General features: G+C 38.5%; 3 protein-coding genes across 6 annotated transcripts in view; 2 read left to right on the top strand and 1 right to left on the bottom strand.

The window, feature by feature from the left end:
• Positions 1-8,203, top strand: part of xirp1 (xin actin binding repeat containing 1) — a 20,216-nt gene extending 12,013 nt beyond the window's left edge. Inside the window, exons 8-9 of one of the 3 annotated variants that reach the window (XM_051130087.1) lie at positions 823-5,268; positions 5,705-5,851. In XM_051130087.1, the coding sequence (XP_050986044.1) occupies positions 823-5,268; positions 5,705-5,707 (4,449 nt within the window). In that variant the 3' untranslated portion in view covers positions 5,708-5,851. Of the gene's footprint in view, positions 1-822 lie in introns of all 3 variants that reach the window. The other 2 variants (XM_051130071.1, XM_051130079.1) reach the window with 2 other exon arrangements.
• On the top strand, positions 8,107-13,262 carry LOC127177689 (epidermal growth factor receptor substrate 15 homolog). The gene is made up of 2 exons (XM_051130098.1): positions 8,107-8,228; positions 9,662-13,262. Exons 1-2 carry the CDS (start codon positions 8,119-8,121, stop codon positions 12,717-12,719), a joined length of 3,168 nt encoding a protein of 1,055 aa, XP_050986055.1. The 5' UTR covers positions 8,107-8,118; the 3' UTR covers positions 12,720-13,262.
• On the bottom strand, positions 13,249-18,377 carry slc22a13a (solute carrier family 22 member 13a). Of its 2 annotated transcripts, none has more exons than XM_051130110.1 (10): positions 17,929-18,377; positions 17,614-17,717; positions 15,766-15,920; positions 15,345-15,513; positions 15,107-15,227; positions 14,922-15,016; positions 14,616-14,830; positions 14,434-14,542; positions 14,133-14,339; positions 13,249-13,494 (listed from the first exon to the last, which is right to left on the bottom strand). In XM_051130110.1, exons 1-10 carry the CDS (start codon positions 18,301-18,303, stop codon positions 13,431-13,433), a joined length of 1,614 nt encoding a protein of 537 aa, XP_050986067.1. In that variant the 5' UTR covers positions 18,304-18,377; the 3' UTR covers positions 13,249-13,430. The 2 variants fall into 2 exon arrangements, 1 of the variants encoding a protein (XP_050986067.1); XR_007829256.1 differs by having other exon boundaries at positions 13,385-13,494; positions 13,627-14,339.

Genomic DNA, 18,377 nt, shown 5'->3' with positions numbered 1-18,377 from the left:
TATTTAAGATTGCCTTCCAATATTTCTTGCATTGTGAATAGAGAGCTGTTCTGCCTGCTATAGTATTTTCCCCTCTTTGCGTTTATCTATGGCTTCTGTTGACAGCTGTTTACAGCTGGTTTATTTGCCCGGTTAAAGAATGAAATGTGTTATTAATAGTTCTCTAATTTCTCACTTATGATCACTGTCTACAGTGCTTAGCCAGATGTACCACTTGGCCATTTTTTTTTTTTTTTAATTCATACAGTGTGCGTAATTCAAACTGGTTTACCATTTGAACCGGTATATCGCCCAGCACTACTTGTTAATGACAGGATTTGTGATACAGTCAGAGTAAAGTAGACTTCTTAATGGGTAAAAAGGCACATGTATCTAAAAAGGCACACCATGAAACAATTTTTGAGACAATTTGTAGTGGTTTGGCAAAATCTTCACATTTAGATCAACATTAAAATCCAAATAAATTTTATGATATTCCTGCATTTAGTTGGCATTATAGCTGGCATTTGGTTTTGGCTGCAATGAATCATACTCTAGAAAATATTCTTGTTCATATTCTTTCAAGCGCGCTTTTTTAATGTTTGGAAATTAAACTGTATTTGAGCACCGTATGGAGCATGAATTTTCTACTAACAAGGCTGAAAACCATCATGAATGAAGTCAAACCTCACATGAATATGTGTGCAGTGAACTAAATCAGCTTTTCCCAGCTTAACCCATAAAAAGGTAAAGTATGGCTTAATACTAACGTTTTATTTTAACAGTTTAATTTTGCATTGTGGAGAGTAACTTGAGCCTTCATACTTCTTTTTTGCATCCAAGATGGCAGGAGTAGGCAAACAGATAAAAGTGACAGATGCATCCAGTGGAGATGATGATTTTCCTCCTCCTCCACCTCCTCTGCCAAGACCCCAGGTTCTGGAATCACTTCAAAAGGATCAAAGCCAGAACTTCCTCCCAGTACCACCTCCAAAAGAAACCTTCTCAGAGTTCTACCAGCAGCGACAAAAAAGTGAACTGAAGCGTCTTTTTAAACACATTCATCCTGAATTGAAGATGAATCTTGAAGATGTAGATGATGAACTGATTGACGCAATAAATCCCCAAGCAGCAGACACGGCATATCAGGGAGAAGTCCAGTCCATGCGCTGGATATTTGAGAACTGGACTCTTGACAATATTGGAGACCCACATGAAACTAAAAGGCTTTTCAATGAGGAAAATCTTCAAGGTGGAGATGTGAGGGGCAAATCCTCTTTGTTTGAGCATTCGAGGTTTGATAGCCAACCCACAGAAGCAGGAGAGAGGCCAGGTGTAGTCAAAGGAGATGTTCGCACAGCCACCTGGTTGTTTGAGACACAGCCCCTAGATTCAATCAGTAAGTCGAAGATAGAGAATGAGGAAATCGTGGAGGTCGTACTGAAGGAACCCGTTCAGAAGGGAGATGTGAGAGGTGCACGTCTCCTGTTTGAATCCAAACCGCTGGACGCTTTAGGCCGCTGTTGCTCTGTTGAAGACCAACACTTCCTAACACTCAAATCAGAACTCCAGGAGAACAAAGGAGATGTGAAGAAAACAGTCAAACTCTTTCAAGCAGATCCTTGTTGTGCGATTAGGGATAGCAGTGGCAAAATCCATGAAATCAAATCAATCTGTAGAGAAGAAATCCAAAGCAGTGACTTTAAAACAGCACGCTGGCTTTTTGAAACTCAACCCTTGGACCACATTAATAAAGGAGCTGGTGTGCAGATCATTCGGGGAATCTCACTTGAGGAAGCCCAGAAAGGTGGTGTTGATAATAAAAAATGGATGTTTGAGACCCAGCCACTAGATGCAATTCATGAAGGTGCTGTGGAAGAAGAAAAATTCAAAGGGACAGTGGAGGACATCCCTGGGGAAGCAGATGTTCATAATAAACTAAAGCTTTTTGAAAATCAACCTCTGTCTTCTCTTAAAGGAGAGTCTGTGGAAGAAATTTCAGAGAAGGAGGCTATTGTTGGAGGAAATGTCGGATCGACACTATGGCTTTTTGAAACTCAGCCCATGGACACTCTGAAAGACAGCTATGAGGTGGGACAGCTCAAGAAAGTTGTGGTGTCAAGTGATGAAAAAGGTGAAGTTAAAGACAAAAAGCTGCAGTTTGAGAAATGTAGTGTTGGAAAAACAGTAAGTGATGGTGGAAACAAAGTTCAAGATGTTGAGAAAGGAGATGTAAAGACTTTCAAGAACCTTTTTGAAACATTACCTCTTAGTAACATCTCACAAAGTCATATCGATGATATTACAGCTGGGGATGTCAAAGGCTCACTCTCTGAAACCACACCGCTGTATGCAATTAAAGACTTTGCTGGAAATTTCCACAAGGTTACAACTGTCAGCAGAGAAGAATGCATCAAAGGGAATGTGCAGAATTATAAATGGATGTTTGAGACGAAACCTTTAGACCAATTTGAAGAAGGCAGTGGAAAAGTAGAGCTCATCAAGGGCATTACAAGGCAAGAGGACATGGCAGGTGACGTGAGGACGGCTAAATGGATGTTTGAAACACAACCTTTGGATTGCATCAATGTACAGAGTAAGAAAGAAGCAGGTTCAACAGCAACGCAGGAAGAATTTCAAAAGGGTAACGTGAAGACATGTAAATGGCTGTTTGAGACACAACCAATGGACATTTTGTATGAGAAGTCAGAAAGGAACCAGGATGTAGAACCAGTGCCAAAAGCTGATGTGAAGTCACACACTTGGTTTTTTGAAACACAGCCACTGGACAACACTAAAGACAAGAAGGACTTCAGTTTGAAATTGTGCAGTACTGTGCAGGAAGGCATAAAAAGCGATATGAATGTGAAAACGGTAAAACACTTGTTTGAAACGGAAACTTTGGACAGAATAACAAAGCAAACAGATTCTGACCAAAATGTGAGATATGTCAGTCAGGTGGACATCCAGTCTGGAGATGTCTCACGTGTCAAGGAAATGTTTGAATCTAAGTCGCTTCATGAAATAGGAAGCGAATGTGTCACAGAGCAGAAGGAGCAGAAAAACGAAATTCAGTCAGGATCGGTCCACAAATTCACTTGGCTGTTCGAGAATCAGCCTATCAGTGACATCAATGAGAAGGAGGATAGAGTAACTTACAGTATCAGTGATGTTGAGGGTGGTGATGTTGGAAGCAAGAAGTTTATTTTCGAAACTTTCTCTCTGGATAAAATCCAGGATAAGGACGAACTCCTTGAGCACCAGTCAATGAGTGTTGAGAAGCCCACAAGCGGTAGTGGTAATGTGAAGTCCAGCACTATGCTTTTTGAATCCCAGCCATTGTATGCGATAAAAGACAAAGACGGACAGTTTCATGAAGTTACCACAGTAAAGAAAGAGGAAGTGATGAGAGCAGATGTCAGGGGCGCAAGGTGGATGTTTGAAACCAAGCCACTGGATACCATCCAAGCAGACAAAGAAATCTACGTCATCCGTGCGGTTACACAAGAGGATGTGTGCAAGGGAGATGTGAAATCGGCACGTTGGAAGTTTGAGACTCAGCCTCTTGATTCCATTACACCTCGTGAAGGGCCCTCAGTGAGGGTTGTTGAAGATATAGGCAATGAGAAAAGTGTGCAACAAAGCAAGCAACTTTTTGAGACTGAGCAAGCGGGCCAAAAGAAGTTTGTGCGAATGGTGAGTGTTACAGACGTTCAACAAGGTGATGTACGTACCTCAACCTGGCTCTTTGAGAATCAACCTATTGATACTCTAAAAGGCGAGCCAGATGAGAACACCACCTTGACAACTGTACATCGAGAGGATAACACAAAGGGAGATGTAAAACGCTGCACATGGCTTTTCGAATCACAGCCCTTAGATAAAATAAAGAATGATGAATCTACAGAAGAGCTTGCTTCATCAAAGGAAGAAATCCCTAAGGCAGATGTCAAAAGCACAACCTGGTTATTTGAGACCACACCGCTGGACAAAATCACTGTAGAGAGTGTGACAGATATACTCTACCGGCTTTGCCATTACTCATTCATTCATTCCAGTGGAATCATCATCCAGGCAAATGATTATAAATACGTAAACATGGCAAAATACCAGATTGTGAAAAACGAGGGGCTTACAGTTCAAAAGGAGGAAGTTGTTGAAGGAAACATCAGGAACATAATGCTGCAGTTGCTGTTCAAACCGAACCTGAAACCTAAAGTTGTTATACTTAAAGAGGACGAACAAGGCAAGATGCACAGCACGGTGCTTGAAATTCCATTTGGATCCACAGATAATCCTGAGGCAGAGTGTAAGACCCAAGAAGCAGTTAAAATTATTGAGAATTTGCTTGTCCAACAAAAAACTATCAAGACAGGCTTGGTAATGCAAGAATCTGAAGGTGGGCAGCCAGAGATGACAGTGTATTCCCTTTACTGTCAAAGCAGTGCGACTGAGTCGCAAGACATTGCACGAGGAGATGTCAAATCCACCATTGGCAACCTCCTTGCCACAGTCCACCACCAGCAGACCAAACCATCTTGCAGACTGGAACAAAACGAGAAGGGGAATGTTGATTTGTATCGAAGCTGCATTGAAAATGGCGACCTTAAGAGTCTACAGCAAGAACTTTCTGAGGAGGAACTGTCAGCTTCTTGTAGAGATAAAATTGAAATTATTCAAGGAGATGTAAAGGAAGCAAAGCGACACCTTAATCAACAAAGGGAACAAGTTGAAAGAACAGTCTTAGATGTCGTACCAGGAGATGTAAAGAATGTCAAAAAGGTTTTCTCAGAGGTCTGCACAGACCTGGGCGTTGGAAACGGCATGACAAAGGAGGAGATTGTCAGAGGTGATATTTTGTCGGCCAAGCAGCAACTTGATGAGGCAGTCAAACAGTCAGTCATGGTCCAGAAGGAGGAAATTGTTTCTGGAGACATTAAGGCGACCCTTGAATCCTTGGAGCGGGCAAAGCAACAAAGCATGCATGTGGAGCGTGAGGTCATCAAACCAGGCACTATTTACGATCTGAATGTAGAAGCAGAAGAAATGTGCTCAGAAGAAGATGAACGGAAAGTAATTAAGGAGGAAATCATTTCAGGAGATGTTAAGGCTGCCAAAAGATCCCTGGAGAGGGCAAAGAACCAAAGCATGAGAGTAGAACGAGAACCTGTCACGCCTGGAAAGCTATATAATCTAAATGAATCATCTCAGAGCCAAAGCAGCACAACAGCGGAGCAGTCTACAACATCTACCTTGAGTAACCAGAGGATTACTACAACATTTCGAAAGGTTAGTGATATAGAAAAGGATCAGGGATCCAAAGAAAGAGTTTGTTGTCAGAATGAAGTGGAAGAGAGAGAAAATATACATGTTAGTACAGAAAATGACTCAAGAGAGATAGATAACAGTCCTCAGTTTTTAGAATCAGAGCCAGATGTTGTTAAAGGTGATGTGAAGGCTGCTATTCAGTCATTACGAAGTGCTGCAACAGAGCAGAGGAGTGTAGTCAGAGAGGAAATTGTTAGAGGTAATATGCAAGAGACACTCCAGTCTCTTGAGAAGTCCAGCATTAATATTTCTAAAGGAGATTTCAAGGCAGCAATGTTATTTAGACAGTCTGGACACACACAAAGCAAAATGACAAATGACTCAGGGACTGTAGAATGCAAGCAGAGTTTTGTTAATTTGCCTTCATCTGATACTGAATTGTCTTCTTCGGTTTCAGTGACCGGAAGTGAGCATCTGACCATCTCGGTACTGAATTCAGAATTTGTTAGCTCCAACGCGGACTGTTCAAAGCTCTCTAGTGCTTTTGCAGAAAAAGCTGAACATCCACCACCCATCCCTCCAAAAACTGGTAATCAGGTTAAAGATCAGAAGCCAGTTATTCCACCAAAGCCATTACACATCATCACCAGCTCCAAACATAGAGCAGAAACCCCACATATTTGTCCAAGCTCACCTAATAAGCAACAGACTCCAGCAATCCCACCCAAAGTTGCTGCCAAAAACAAAACAGTGGAAACTTTAAACAAAATTAAAGAAAAACCATGCAACATTCATGAACCAGTTCAAAGGACAAACTTAAGCGATCCTACAGATTTACAGAAGATGCAGTACACTGAGCAGTGGGTTCAAAATTCCCACATGCAACATACAGACACTCCATCCGAAGGTAAAACAGACCCTCTTGATGATGGATCCTTTGCTTGTAATAGAACAGGAATGGAGAAAAATGTGATTCAGAGGATAAATGCTGCAGAAGAGATCAGGATGTGTATGCAGAGTTATTCAAAAGACAGTGATGAATTAAACAAGGGGTTTAAGGTTGCACTTCAGAATTTTGGGGAAAAGAAAACAACTACGGACACAACCTCCATTTTCCCAAAGAAAATTAAAGTTGTGCAAAAAGAAACCATCCAGGAACAAGCTAAAATTTCCAAAGCTGCCAGCAGAGACACCCCTTCAACACCTGAAATATGTGAAGCTCCTTCAAAGTACAATCAAACTATTGAACAGCAAAGTGATTCTGAGAACAAAGTTGTTTTGAGAGAAAAGAAAGCAAGGAGAGAGACAGAAGACGAGCGCCGCCAGAGACTCTCCGTCCACAAAGACGAGATCATGAGGGGCAACGTGAAAGCAGCCATGGAGATCTTCGAAAACCTTATGAGACGAGAGGAGCTGAAGATAATTTTGTCAAAAGTTCAAGAAATAGAGGGGGAGACTTGTGAGGTGGATGTCAAATCGCTAAAGACTTTGTTTGAGAATGTGCCTGTTTGGATTAGCAAGCCAATAAAGAATATGAAACGCAGACCTTGTCCAAGAGCTGGCACAGAGACAGATGGCTTCAGAGATGATGTAGAGAGCATATCCTCTGTTGAGTCTGCATTCGAGGACCTAGAGAAAGCAAGCATGGACATCATCAACTTGAAAGAACAGACATTAGCTAAACTCTTGGAAATAGAAGAGGCGATAAAAAAAGCTCTGTACTCAGTCTCAAATTTAAAGTCGGAGGCAGACATCACTGGGTTGTCAGGCCTGTTTAGTGAATCCTTAAATGCCGACAATGTCTCGCCAAATACTAAAAACATTAGGAAAATTAGCATTGTGTCCAGCAAAGCAAAACCTGTGCAGTCTAAACAGGTACAAGGCACTGATAACAGATGTCTGCCCAAAGAGGTGCCACATCAAGTTCAAATGAGCAAACCGTGCTCAAACGCCCCCTGCTCACCTTCATTTATTTCCATTCATTCTGCTGCAAGAAGACCTGTGGAGTCTCCCACATCCCTACAACCAAAAGCAAATGACCAAGCTAATGCAGTTAGCACCTTCAAACAATCCTCCTCTGAGAAAAGCTCAGCCAGCCATGTTTGTAGCCCTCCAAGTCCTAGAAGGAAAGTCAGCGTTCTTGAAGTACAGCGCGTTCCTGAGGTTGCAAGTGGAATTATTGGCACTAAAACTGTCAGTGAGAAATACGAAGAGATCGACTGCTTTGGGAATACTTACTTCTCTTCCAAAAGATCTACATTTGTTACCAGGCAGTCAGAGAGTGAATTGTCTGCCTCATATGATGTAATTACAAATCCAAGGAGATACGAAGAAATGGCTTCACCTGTTTTGCAAAGGTCTGGCCAGACCTTCTCCTCAAATTCTCTGTCTAAAAGCAAAGACAGAAAAGTGTTTGTTACTTTCGGTCATCCCAACACAGAAAAACATTAACTTGGCTGCCATTTTGTTTTGTAGAATATTTAGTTTCATATTTCTATTTAAAATACATATATTAGTTTTATTTTATATGTGTGTACAATAAACAGGTTTATTGTGATGCTTTAAGAGCAAGGATTTTGTACTGTTGCAATTAAGTGTTAATAAAAGTGTCAATCTTAAATATTTGTTTCAAATGTTGTAATTAAAATGATCTAAAATAAAATACTTACAATGCAGTATTTGTTATAATTGTTTTATTACCTGCTAGACAAAAAATTATAATTATTATTACATTGTTCTCTAAAACAGCATGCTGTAACAATTTTGATGTTTTTTTCTATAGGAGGATCTAAATGCTGTGTATATCATACATAAACCCTTATTCCATGTATGTTTATATTGTTGTCATAGTTCCTGTCACCTGCTAAAGAGATGTGCTCTGCATGCCTGAATCCAGTTTATCCAGTGGAGAAAATGGTGGCAGATAAACTAGTCCTACATACTAACTGTTTCTGCTGCAAACACTGTAATAAAAAGCTAAGGTGAGAGAGATCGCAGTTGTCCATTGTGAAATTCCGAAATCAATTTTCTAGACTTTATAAGGCAAATCAGTTACAAAATAGTTAAGTATAATCCTAGAACATTTGATCAAACCTGTGATTCATAATGAATGACAATACATGTCAAAATGTCAAAATGTCTAATCAAATACAATCTATAAAATCAAATTCATATTGCATATTCAAATGATTTTATCTAATCACAGATCAAACGTGTATGGAAGTCTGTTTCCGACAATGAAGAAAAAAACAAAAAATGGTCAAATAAAAAGGCAACTTTTTTCTTGCAATTGCGAGTGTACATCTAGCAATTCTGATTTTTTTTCGCAAATGCAAGTTTAAATCTGGCAATTTTGACTCGCAATTGCGAGTGTACATCTAGCAATTCTGACTTTTTTCGCAAATGCAAGTTTAAATCTAGCAATTCTGACTTTTTTCTCGCAAATGCAATTTTAAATCTAGCAATTCAAACTTTTTTCTTCCAAATGCGAGTTTAAATCTAGCAATTTTGACTCACAATTGTGAGTTTACATCTAGCAATTCTGACTTTTTTCTTGCAATTGCAAGTTTACGCCTACCAATTCAAACTTTTTTCTCATAATTGCAAATTTAAATCGAGAAATTCTGACTTGCAATTGTGAGTATACATCTAGCAATTTTGACCTTTTTTTCGCAATTGTGAGTTTATATCTAGCAATTTTGACTTTTTTCTTGCAGTTGTGAGTTTACGTCTACCAATTCGTACTTTTTTCTCGTAATTGCGAGTTTACATTACAGCAATTCTGACTTTTCTTGCAATTGCAAGTTTTTGATTTGTGTAATACAAACTCACACTTCTGACTTTTTTCTCAGAATTGTGATATAAACTTGCAATTCTCAACTTTTGTCTTAGAATTTCATGTGATATAAACTTATAATTTGCGAGTTATAAAGTCAGAATAGCGGGGTATAAACTCGCATTTGCTAGAAATAAAGTCAGAATTGTGAGATAAAAACGGACTTTTCTCGCAATTGTTTGTTTACATCTCACAATTCTGACTTTTTCACAGAATTGCGTAATACAAACTCTCACTTCTTCACCTTTTCTCAGAATTGTGAGATATGAACTCGCAATTGTGAGTTATGAAGTCCAATTCTGAGGGGAAAAAATATAAACACTCAATTCTGAGAAAAAAAGAAAAAAAAATTTGAGTTTATATCTCGTAATTCGTACTTTTTAACTCGCAATTGCAAGTTGTGAGTTTGTATTGTGAGTTTATAACTCACAATTCTGAGAAAAAAGTCAAGAAACATATTCAGTGGCAGAAACGGGATTCCAAAAAAACACTTGATTCCCTGGGAAATTTTTATTAAATAGTAAATACTATTTATATACAGTATATTTTGAATCTTCACTGGTGTGCTATTCATTACAGCCTTCACAATTACTCTGCTCTTTATGGAGAGTTCTACTGCCCATCACATTACTATCAGTTATTTAAGAAAAAGGGCAACTATGATGAGGGTTTTGGCCATAGACAACACAAAGACCGCTGGCTTGTTAAAACAGAGGAATCTGAACCTACTGAAAAGATAAGCTCAGCACGTAAAACAGAGCCTGCATGTGTTGATGTAACTGTAGATGACCCCGGAAGACCAACATCTCGACTGCAAAGACACAAAGATGATCAATTTAAAAGTCCTGACAACACAACCAAGCTGAAAATTAGCTGGCCACCAGAAAACAAGAAGACCAGACATAGTCCTGTATCACAAAATACTTCCTCAGCCTCAAGAAGTACAACAGACTGGTCAAATCACAGCCATTCTTCTGCAAGAAGCTCCAGAAATGCTCTTGAGAAGAAAAGGTCTAATTCTAGGCTGGATGAAATTGACAAACCAGTTCAGCTGTCACCTCGGGTTTATGAGAAGACAAACACACACGACTCTCCCTTCACAATAAAAGGTGGGTTTAAAACACCACATTCAGAGGATGTCTTTACATCTCATCCAAGAGGTTCAAAACCATTACAGAAGACTGCAGATAGAGCTGGAACGCAAAGCAGAGTTTCGAAAGGTGGGAAAGTCACAAGCAAAGACTTAAGTTCTGTTACCTCAAGACCAGATTCTGTGAGAGAAAACACATTGGCTGAAGATGGGAAAGCCGATAGCCCAACAAAAAGAAAGAAGTCTGTCCGGTTTTCTTCTAATTTAAGTATAGATGAGGAAAATAACACCGAGATCAGCAGAGAAGAAGTTGAAAGCTCTACTGATGCTTTTGTTGAACTCCCAGCTGTCAGTGCTGTAGTAACAGCAAAGAAAGATATGACAACTTTTGAAGCAGAAATAGAGGAATCACCCGAGGAATGTTTAGTTGACACAACGCACAATCCATACGGCCATAATTATGTCGAACATCCCAAAGCTTTAGATGGACAAATGGAAGATCCTTTCTTTCCGACTACAGGAATACAGGAAAGTGAATCAAGAGCAGATGAGGCAAATATGAGTGAGACAGATACAATCACAAATCTTGATGAACTGCAGGTAAATGACATGACAGCATGTGGTAAAGAAACATTTAAACCAGGCAGTGAATCATTTGATTTGGAGCAGATTTCAGAGATGAAGAAAGAAGTGGTCATTGAGAGTAACCCTAAGGCTGTAACCTCCAAAAATCAAGAATCTAAAGACCCTGACATGTTGGATATGCCTCCAAAATCTGATAATAAAAGCAACACAAAGGTTGCTAACAAAAAAGCCATGGAAAAAGGGAATAAAGGGTCTTGGTCTAAAGGTAAAAGCCCTCTTACCAAACTCTTCACATCTGGTCCAAGTAGCAAAGAGATAAAAAGTGAGACAAAAACGGAAAGCAAGAAACCCAATGCCAAACCTAGAAATTTACTGGGAAGACTCTTTTCGTCTTCTGAAATCGATTTAGAAACAAAGAAAACACCAGAAATCAAAACAGAAACTACATCTGAAAAGGAGCCAGAGAAACCCAGAGGGACAGAAGATGACACTGCACTGATTCAAGAAAATGTTTCTCTATCTTCTCCTTTGACTGAGCCAACCTTTCAAAATACACATCAAGAGTCTATAAAACCAACACAAGGCCAACTAAGTGATACTCCAGAAGAAATTAATTCAACCCAGGACCTTGAAAATCCCATCCTGTTGCCTGGAAGCTCTGCTGATGAGACTGTACCATCAATAGACCTTGAGTTAGTCGAACAACACAAGCCTGCTTCTGATGTTTTTGGGGAGATTGATAAAAATGAGGCACTCATTCCCTCACAAGAACACATTAATGTAGATCTCATCTCTCCTGACTCTTCAAAACCATCAGGTCTAGAGGAGAGCCTCAACTCGTTTTTGCCTCAGAATGAAGATATCACTGGTTTCCTTGATTCATCTGACACATTTACATCTCAAGTTATGAACCCTAACACCAATGTCATGGCTTTTTCAGAATCAAATACACAAAGTGGCACATTGACTGACATCATGGATTTGGAAACGCCATCAATGGAAACTCCATCGGTAGATATAGGGAGCTCCTTTATTCAAGAAGACCCATTTGGAGAAAAAGCTCAGGGAGAAAGTGGAGATACGATATTAAGCCCTTCTATGGATTTCAATCAAACGACTCTTGATATTTTTGGTTCATCAGAGTCAAACATTGGTTTTGGAAACACCCTAACTGAAGCCAATAAAAATGAAGCCAGTGTTTCCTTAGAAGTGACTGATGATCCCTTTGGCATGAACAATGCACCAGTCCAAACAATGGATATCTTTGGAGGTGACAATACACTGAGTGCCTTTGATCAATCGTCCACTAATAATTTCTTTGATATTATGACAAACAGTGAGACTCAAAGTCAAAACCCTTTTGAGGGATTTACAGATAGTACCAAACTGGCACCAAACGGAGTTTTTGACTTCATAAGTTCTGAAGGTGACCCATCAACACTATCAGTTACTTCAAATGTGTTTGAACAGAAAAGCTCTGACCTTGAACAGGCAAATCTATTTCAGAGTGAGGTTAATAATGTTCTTGATAGTAAAGGCAATCAATCAACCTCTAACGTGCCTATTCAAAACCTCCCTGGCCAAGAGCTAATTGAGTCATCCCAAATGGAAGCTTTTGATTTCTTCAGCTCTGAGAATGATGCATCTACAGCTCCTTTCAGTCACACAAGTGCTGATCCTTTTCAAAATGACATCTTTGCAAGTGCTATTGACAGCACAGATACAAATACATTCAGTGTGGAAACAACGCAAAGAACTACAAACCCATTTGATGATTTCATTGGGCTAGAGAATAACAGGGAATCTGCAGAGACAAAAGCAAGCAATTTATTTCCAGATGACATATTCTCATCCATTCCAGCACAGGACATGTCCACCATGCAAGATCCAACAAACGCTGACACAAATGCTGTGCCACCACAGAAGTCTGAAAATGACTGGATGTCTGACTTTTTGGGGTAGTCTCGTTGCCATTGTTCATAACACAGAAAAACTTTCAGATCTTACAATTAAATAAGCAGGTATATTGATTTGCCTTTGGAGTACTATTCTGTATAATGCACAAATTTTATTACTGATATTTGATTGATTAATTAATCAATGTATATAAGTTAAAATACCCGGATATAATCTGGAGTTACTTTTTTAGATCTGAATAATTAATTGGTGTATACTAACACAATACAACTAATGTAGTGTTACTATTTGACAATTACTTAATTACTTAATTACTTGGTTAAATCAGACTAGACTTTTTTACTTTTACTGTATTAATCATTGATATTTTTTATGACTGATAATTCTGTGACATAGAGGAAGAATAAAACTGATTTATTTAGCAAAGTTTACTTCAATAATCCATATAATCTTTGTATAATCCACAAAAATGTGTGCAAGAAAAGTAAATAACTTCCATGTTAATATTGATCATGAACCAATGTAATGACCATGTTCAGCCAAGAAAAAAAAACTGGGTCATAACAAATAAAACAATAATTCAAATGAGCTTTATTGCATATTATTTTACATAAAAGAACACTAAATCTATAATGCTAAATGGCAAATGAACTGCAGAAATTATAATACAAATGTGATTGGTATTTCTACATATCACTACAATGTAAACCCTTAAAACAAAATAACACTAGCCACAATTTTGCAAGAAAGAAGAGCTTATAACTTGGTCGCATTGACCTCTTCACAATCTCCAGGTGCAGGATTAGTCATTTTTGGTCTCCTTTTTGGGAAATAAAGGGATAGTGTGTTATTTTCTCTTGACATAATATAACATATAAAAGGCACAGTAAAATAATAATTAAAATAAGGATTAGTTCACTCCAGAATTAAAATTTCCTGGTAATTTACTCACCCCTGTGTCATCCATGATGTTTTTCTTTCTTCATTCAAAAAGAAATAAATGTTTTTGAGGAAAACATTCCAGGATTTTTCTCCATATAATGAACTTCAATTGCAGTTTCAGTGTAGCTTCCAGGGGCTCTACACAATCCCAGCTAAGGAATAAGGGTCTTACCTAGTAAAATAATTGATTTTCTAAAAAAAAAAAAAAATTATACGTTTTAATCACAAATGCTTATCTTGCCCTAGCTCAGTCGTTGAAACTGCAATTTGGACCTTCAACCCCATTGTTGATCCCTTTTTTCACTATATGGAGAAAAATCCTGAAATGTTTTCCTTTAAACCTGAAATTTTAATTCAAGAGCGAACGAATTCTTTAATGCGTAACTTTACAGAGGTATTACAGAGTCATGCAATTGAATTTAAAACAAAAAAATCACTCCCATGGTAAGAATTTCACTAAATATAACTGTTTTTACCAGTTGCATGAAAACCTTTTAAATGTAATGGTACATGTACCTCTTGCCCTCTGCCTCCTCTGTTGAACCAGGCAGCTCAGTGCATCTGGTCTCAGGCAACAGGAAGGCCGTTATCCCACTCGCTACTGCCAGGCTGCCAAACACCAGAGTGGGAATAGTGAAATGGTAGATCTCTAGCATATTCACCACAGGAGACAACATACTTGCAGCTCGTGCGGCAGTGGAGCCCAGACCTGTGGCCGTCTGACTAAAAAAAAAAAAAATCAACAAGCAGATTATTACTGCATTAAAAACAACAGTCTCATTCATACCTGTAGAAAACGACACAGGCTCATGCCTACCGAATGGAGGTGGGGAACAGTTCTTGAATATAAACGTTGCAAATACTGCCTGCCCCGTTCATGAGAAACCTTCCACATGTGGCAAGAGCAGCGATGGCAATGTAATTACCTTAAGAAGAGAATCACATGGTTAAATGCTGATTTTTGTACACATACAGTGTTAGATATGGAAAAGTTTTTACTTTGTGGAACTGCGAGCGTCAGTAGACAGAGAAACCCTCCTACTATGAGGGCACACATCAGAGATGCCTTCCTTCCAACCGTTTCCAAAGACCACATGCAGATGAAGTGGACAGGAATCTCAGAAAGGCCGAATATGAGTTGATTGAGAAAAATATCAAGGCCAAACTTCCCCACATTCAGAGAGAGGCTGTAGTACGCTAGATTTAATGCACACCTGAGTATAAACCACATTTAGTTTCAATATGAACTTTAAAAGTTCAAGTAATAAAGTTGGAAAACAAACATTTCTCTAAGAATCGACTCACCATGCGAAGGTAATGGTTAAGAAATATTTCCTGAGCACACGGGAAGCAAAAAGGATTTTTATGCCTTCTCTTTCAATAGGCTTTTCATTTAGGACCTAACAAAAAAGATGTTATCCATATTGTGTTATTTAAGACAAATGGGCCTTTCCTTTGGCTTGATGTGTTGATATGAAATATATTTTCACCTTCTCCACTAATGAGTCTGGAACTGTACGTTTGTTGATCGCCGCTACCTTCTGAATGACTTCTTTTGCATTTGGCGTTCTTCCACGAACAAGAAGCCATCTGCCAGACTCTGGAATAAACCTTTATTGGTGTGCATATCAAATTATTCCATTAATTGACAGTTTTTTTCTTTAAAACAAATGCAAAATGACAGAACTGCATATAAGGTTCTTCTTTAGTGGTTTTAAAAAGACATACCATATGTAGATGACCACAAATGCAAAAGGGCCCGCCATTATAAACTGGTCCAGTCTCCAGTCCCTGACATAATAAACAACGGCAAGAAACATGACCTGCCCCAAAGCGGCCAGGACTTGACTCAGACAGGCTGCATAGGATCTCTGAGCGACTCCAATCCACTCAGTGGCTACAGCAAGGATGAAAACATTGTGGTAAACATATTATAGAATGATGAAAAAAGCTATTCTGTATTTTACAGTCACATAATAACCCATGTAGTCTTAAACAAAACCTATCAACTGATCTGTTGATGACACAAAATGAAAGTCAAAAAATATTCTGTGTTTTTCTAGTACTGTTGATGAGTTGATGAGTTATCTAATATTTTACGTTGAATACTCTGCTGATAGCCAGGATGATGGTGAATATTGTCTCATACCTAGGATAATACTGTTAATCCGAAATCCTCCAAGAGCAACACCAACAATAAACTGCGATGCGAGGTACACATAAAAGTTTGGAGAGAGACCGGTCACAACTGTGAATATTAGCATGAGCACCACAGGAATCTGTGTAGCTCGCTTTCGACCAAACCTTGAGTTCATTAAAAAAAAAAAAAAAAATAATAATAATAATAATAAGTCTGTATTACTGAAAAGGACAAATTATTACATTTGTATGCTGAATGAATGATGTGCCTTTATTTTGCATGTCAGACATTAGGTCAAGTACATTTTTATGGAAATGTATTATATACAGTGCCTTGCGAAAGTATTCATATTCATATAAACTGCTTTAAATTACTTTTTTTCCCACATCAATGTACATTCCACACACCATAATGACAAAGCAAAAACAGAATTGATTAAAGATTTATACATTTCTTAAAAATAAAAAAAATAAGTACATTGCATAAGAATTCATAACCTTCACCCTAGCAATTAGTGGAAGCACCTTTACAGCCTCAAGTCTTTTTGGGTGTGATGCGACAAGCAATTACACATTCTTCTCCTCACCTCTCAAGCTCTGCTAGGTTGGATGGGGGAAGACACACATTTTCAGGTTTCTACAGAAATATTTGATTGGGTTCAAGTCCAGGCCACTCAAGGATATTTAATATTTATTTAGTTGTCAATAAAGCCACTCTTGCTGTGTGTTTAGGGACATTGCCCTGTTGGAATTCTGAGGTTCTGAATGTTCTGGACTAGGTTTTCATTAAGGCTACCTTTATATTTTGCTGTGCTGAGCTTTCCTTCTACTCTGACAAGTCCTTCAGTCCCTGCCACTGAAAAGCAGCCCCACAGCATGAGGCTGCACTATACTATTGGGATGCTACTGTGCAGGTGATGAGCAGTGGCTGGTTTCCTTTAAACATGATGCTTGGAATTAAGGTTCACCAGACCAGAGAATCTTGTTTCTCTTAGGTGTTTTTTCCCCCAAGTGTGTTTTCATTTGTCTTCATTGAGAAAAGGAGTCTTGCCACACCCCACATAAAGCCCAGATCAGTGGGATGTAACAATGATGGTTAAGTTTCTCCCATCTCCATATAATGGAGCTCAACTAGAGTGACTATTAGCTTCCAATGCTTCCAGCTTTCAATGAACTCTTCCCTAGATGTGCGGCTTGATTCAATGTTTCTGAGCTATACAGGCAGTTTTTCTGACCTCAGGTTTTGGCTTTTGCTCTGATATGCAATTTCAGCTGTTAGACCTTTTATTAAGACATGTGTGTCTTTCCAGATCACATCCATTCACTTGAATTTATCACATGTTAACTTCACTCGAACATCTACAAGCAATATGAATGTTCCTGAGCTAATTTTCAACTGTCCCAGATAGGGGTATGAATATTTATGCAATGGAATCATTTAAGTTTTTTATTTTAATAAATTGCAAAGATGTTAAAAACCTGTTTTTTGCTTTGCCATTATGGTGTTTGGAGTGTAGATTGATGTGAAAAAAAGGTATTTTAAGCAGTTTAACAAGGCAGCAACATAACAAAAACAAAAAAAAAAGAAGGGGTATGAATACTTTCACAAGGCTCTGCATATATGATAACACTGTAACTATTGTTTTATAACACTGTTTTACAGTGCCCTTGTTAAACATTACATGTACTTAGTAATAACAGTAAAATATGGATAATCACAAGCAACTAATCTTAAACCAAATCTTATTCTAACGTTACTATTACTTAGTACTTATTTGTATAATTGCACTGTGACAAGGACACCTTAAAATGATCTCTTCTGTATTTAATCTAAACTACATAGGATTTTAACACTTACGATTCTGAAAAAGGCCCAAAAAGTAGAGCTCCAACTAGTACTCCAGCGAGGAATATTGTCTGTGCTCCACGAAATAGATTTGTATTGCCACATACAAGATCAAACTGCAAAACATCACAAAAATATCAGGCTTTCTCGATGTAAACAGCATATTGTTGTCTAAATTAGCTTCAAATGAGGTCATTTCAAAACACGGTAGTTAAATTACATTATGGTGTGACCACAAGTCATAACATAAATGTTTTCAAATATACGGGTGACTAAACCTGAGTTACCTTTTCACCATGTTTATTTGAAAGTAGTGGTAGTACTTACATCGGTGACAATAGTTGCCTCATAAATAGTATCATTATGCACCCATCCATTAGTGCAAGTGGTGGTTTCGTTTAGGCCATATTCCTGGATAGTAGACAGATCCCAATCCATGGGTACATACATCTCACAGGGACTGAAAGAGCCATCAGGGAGCCTGGGCAGAGTGAGATTAAGCTGTTCTTCCTTCGTCAGATTGGGACCCACCTGCAGGATCCAGTCAGTGTTGCAATGGTGATTTGTGTCTGCATGGTTGAAGACAAGGCTGGATAACTGAAAAGGCAGAAAGAGATTTGGAAAGCACAGCGCAAACAAAAGAAGCTTTTGGAAGAGCCCGAAGTCTCCTATAGATTCTAAAATCTGTCCAAAATCAGCCATGGTGGTCCACAAGAGGAACAACCCAAGAAAGCTTGAGAAGTTATACTAGAAAACTAGAAAACATGGCAAATTAA

The sequence above is a fragment of the Labeo rohita genome, chromosome 2 (genome assembly GCF_022985175.1).
Source record: "Labeo rohita strain BAU-BD-2019 chromosome 2, IGBB_LRoh.1.0, whole genome shotgun sequence".
In the NCBI taxonomy this organism is placed as follows: Eukaryota; Metazoa; Chordata; class Actinopteri; order Cypriniformes; family Cyprinidae; genus Labeo; species Labeo rohita.
This window is presented reverse-complemented; position numbering and strand designations above follow the sequence as displayed.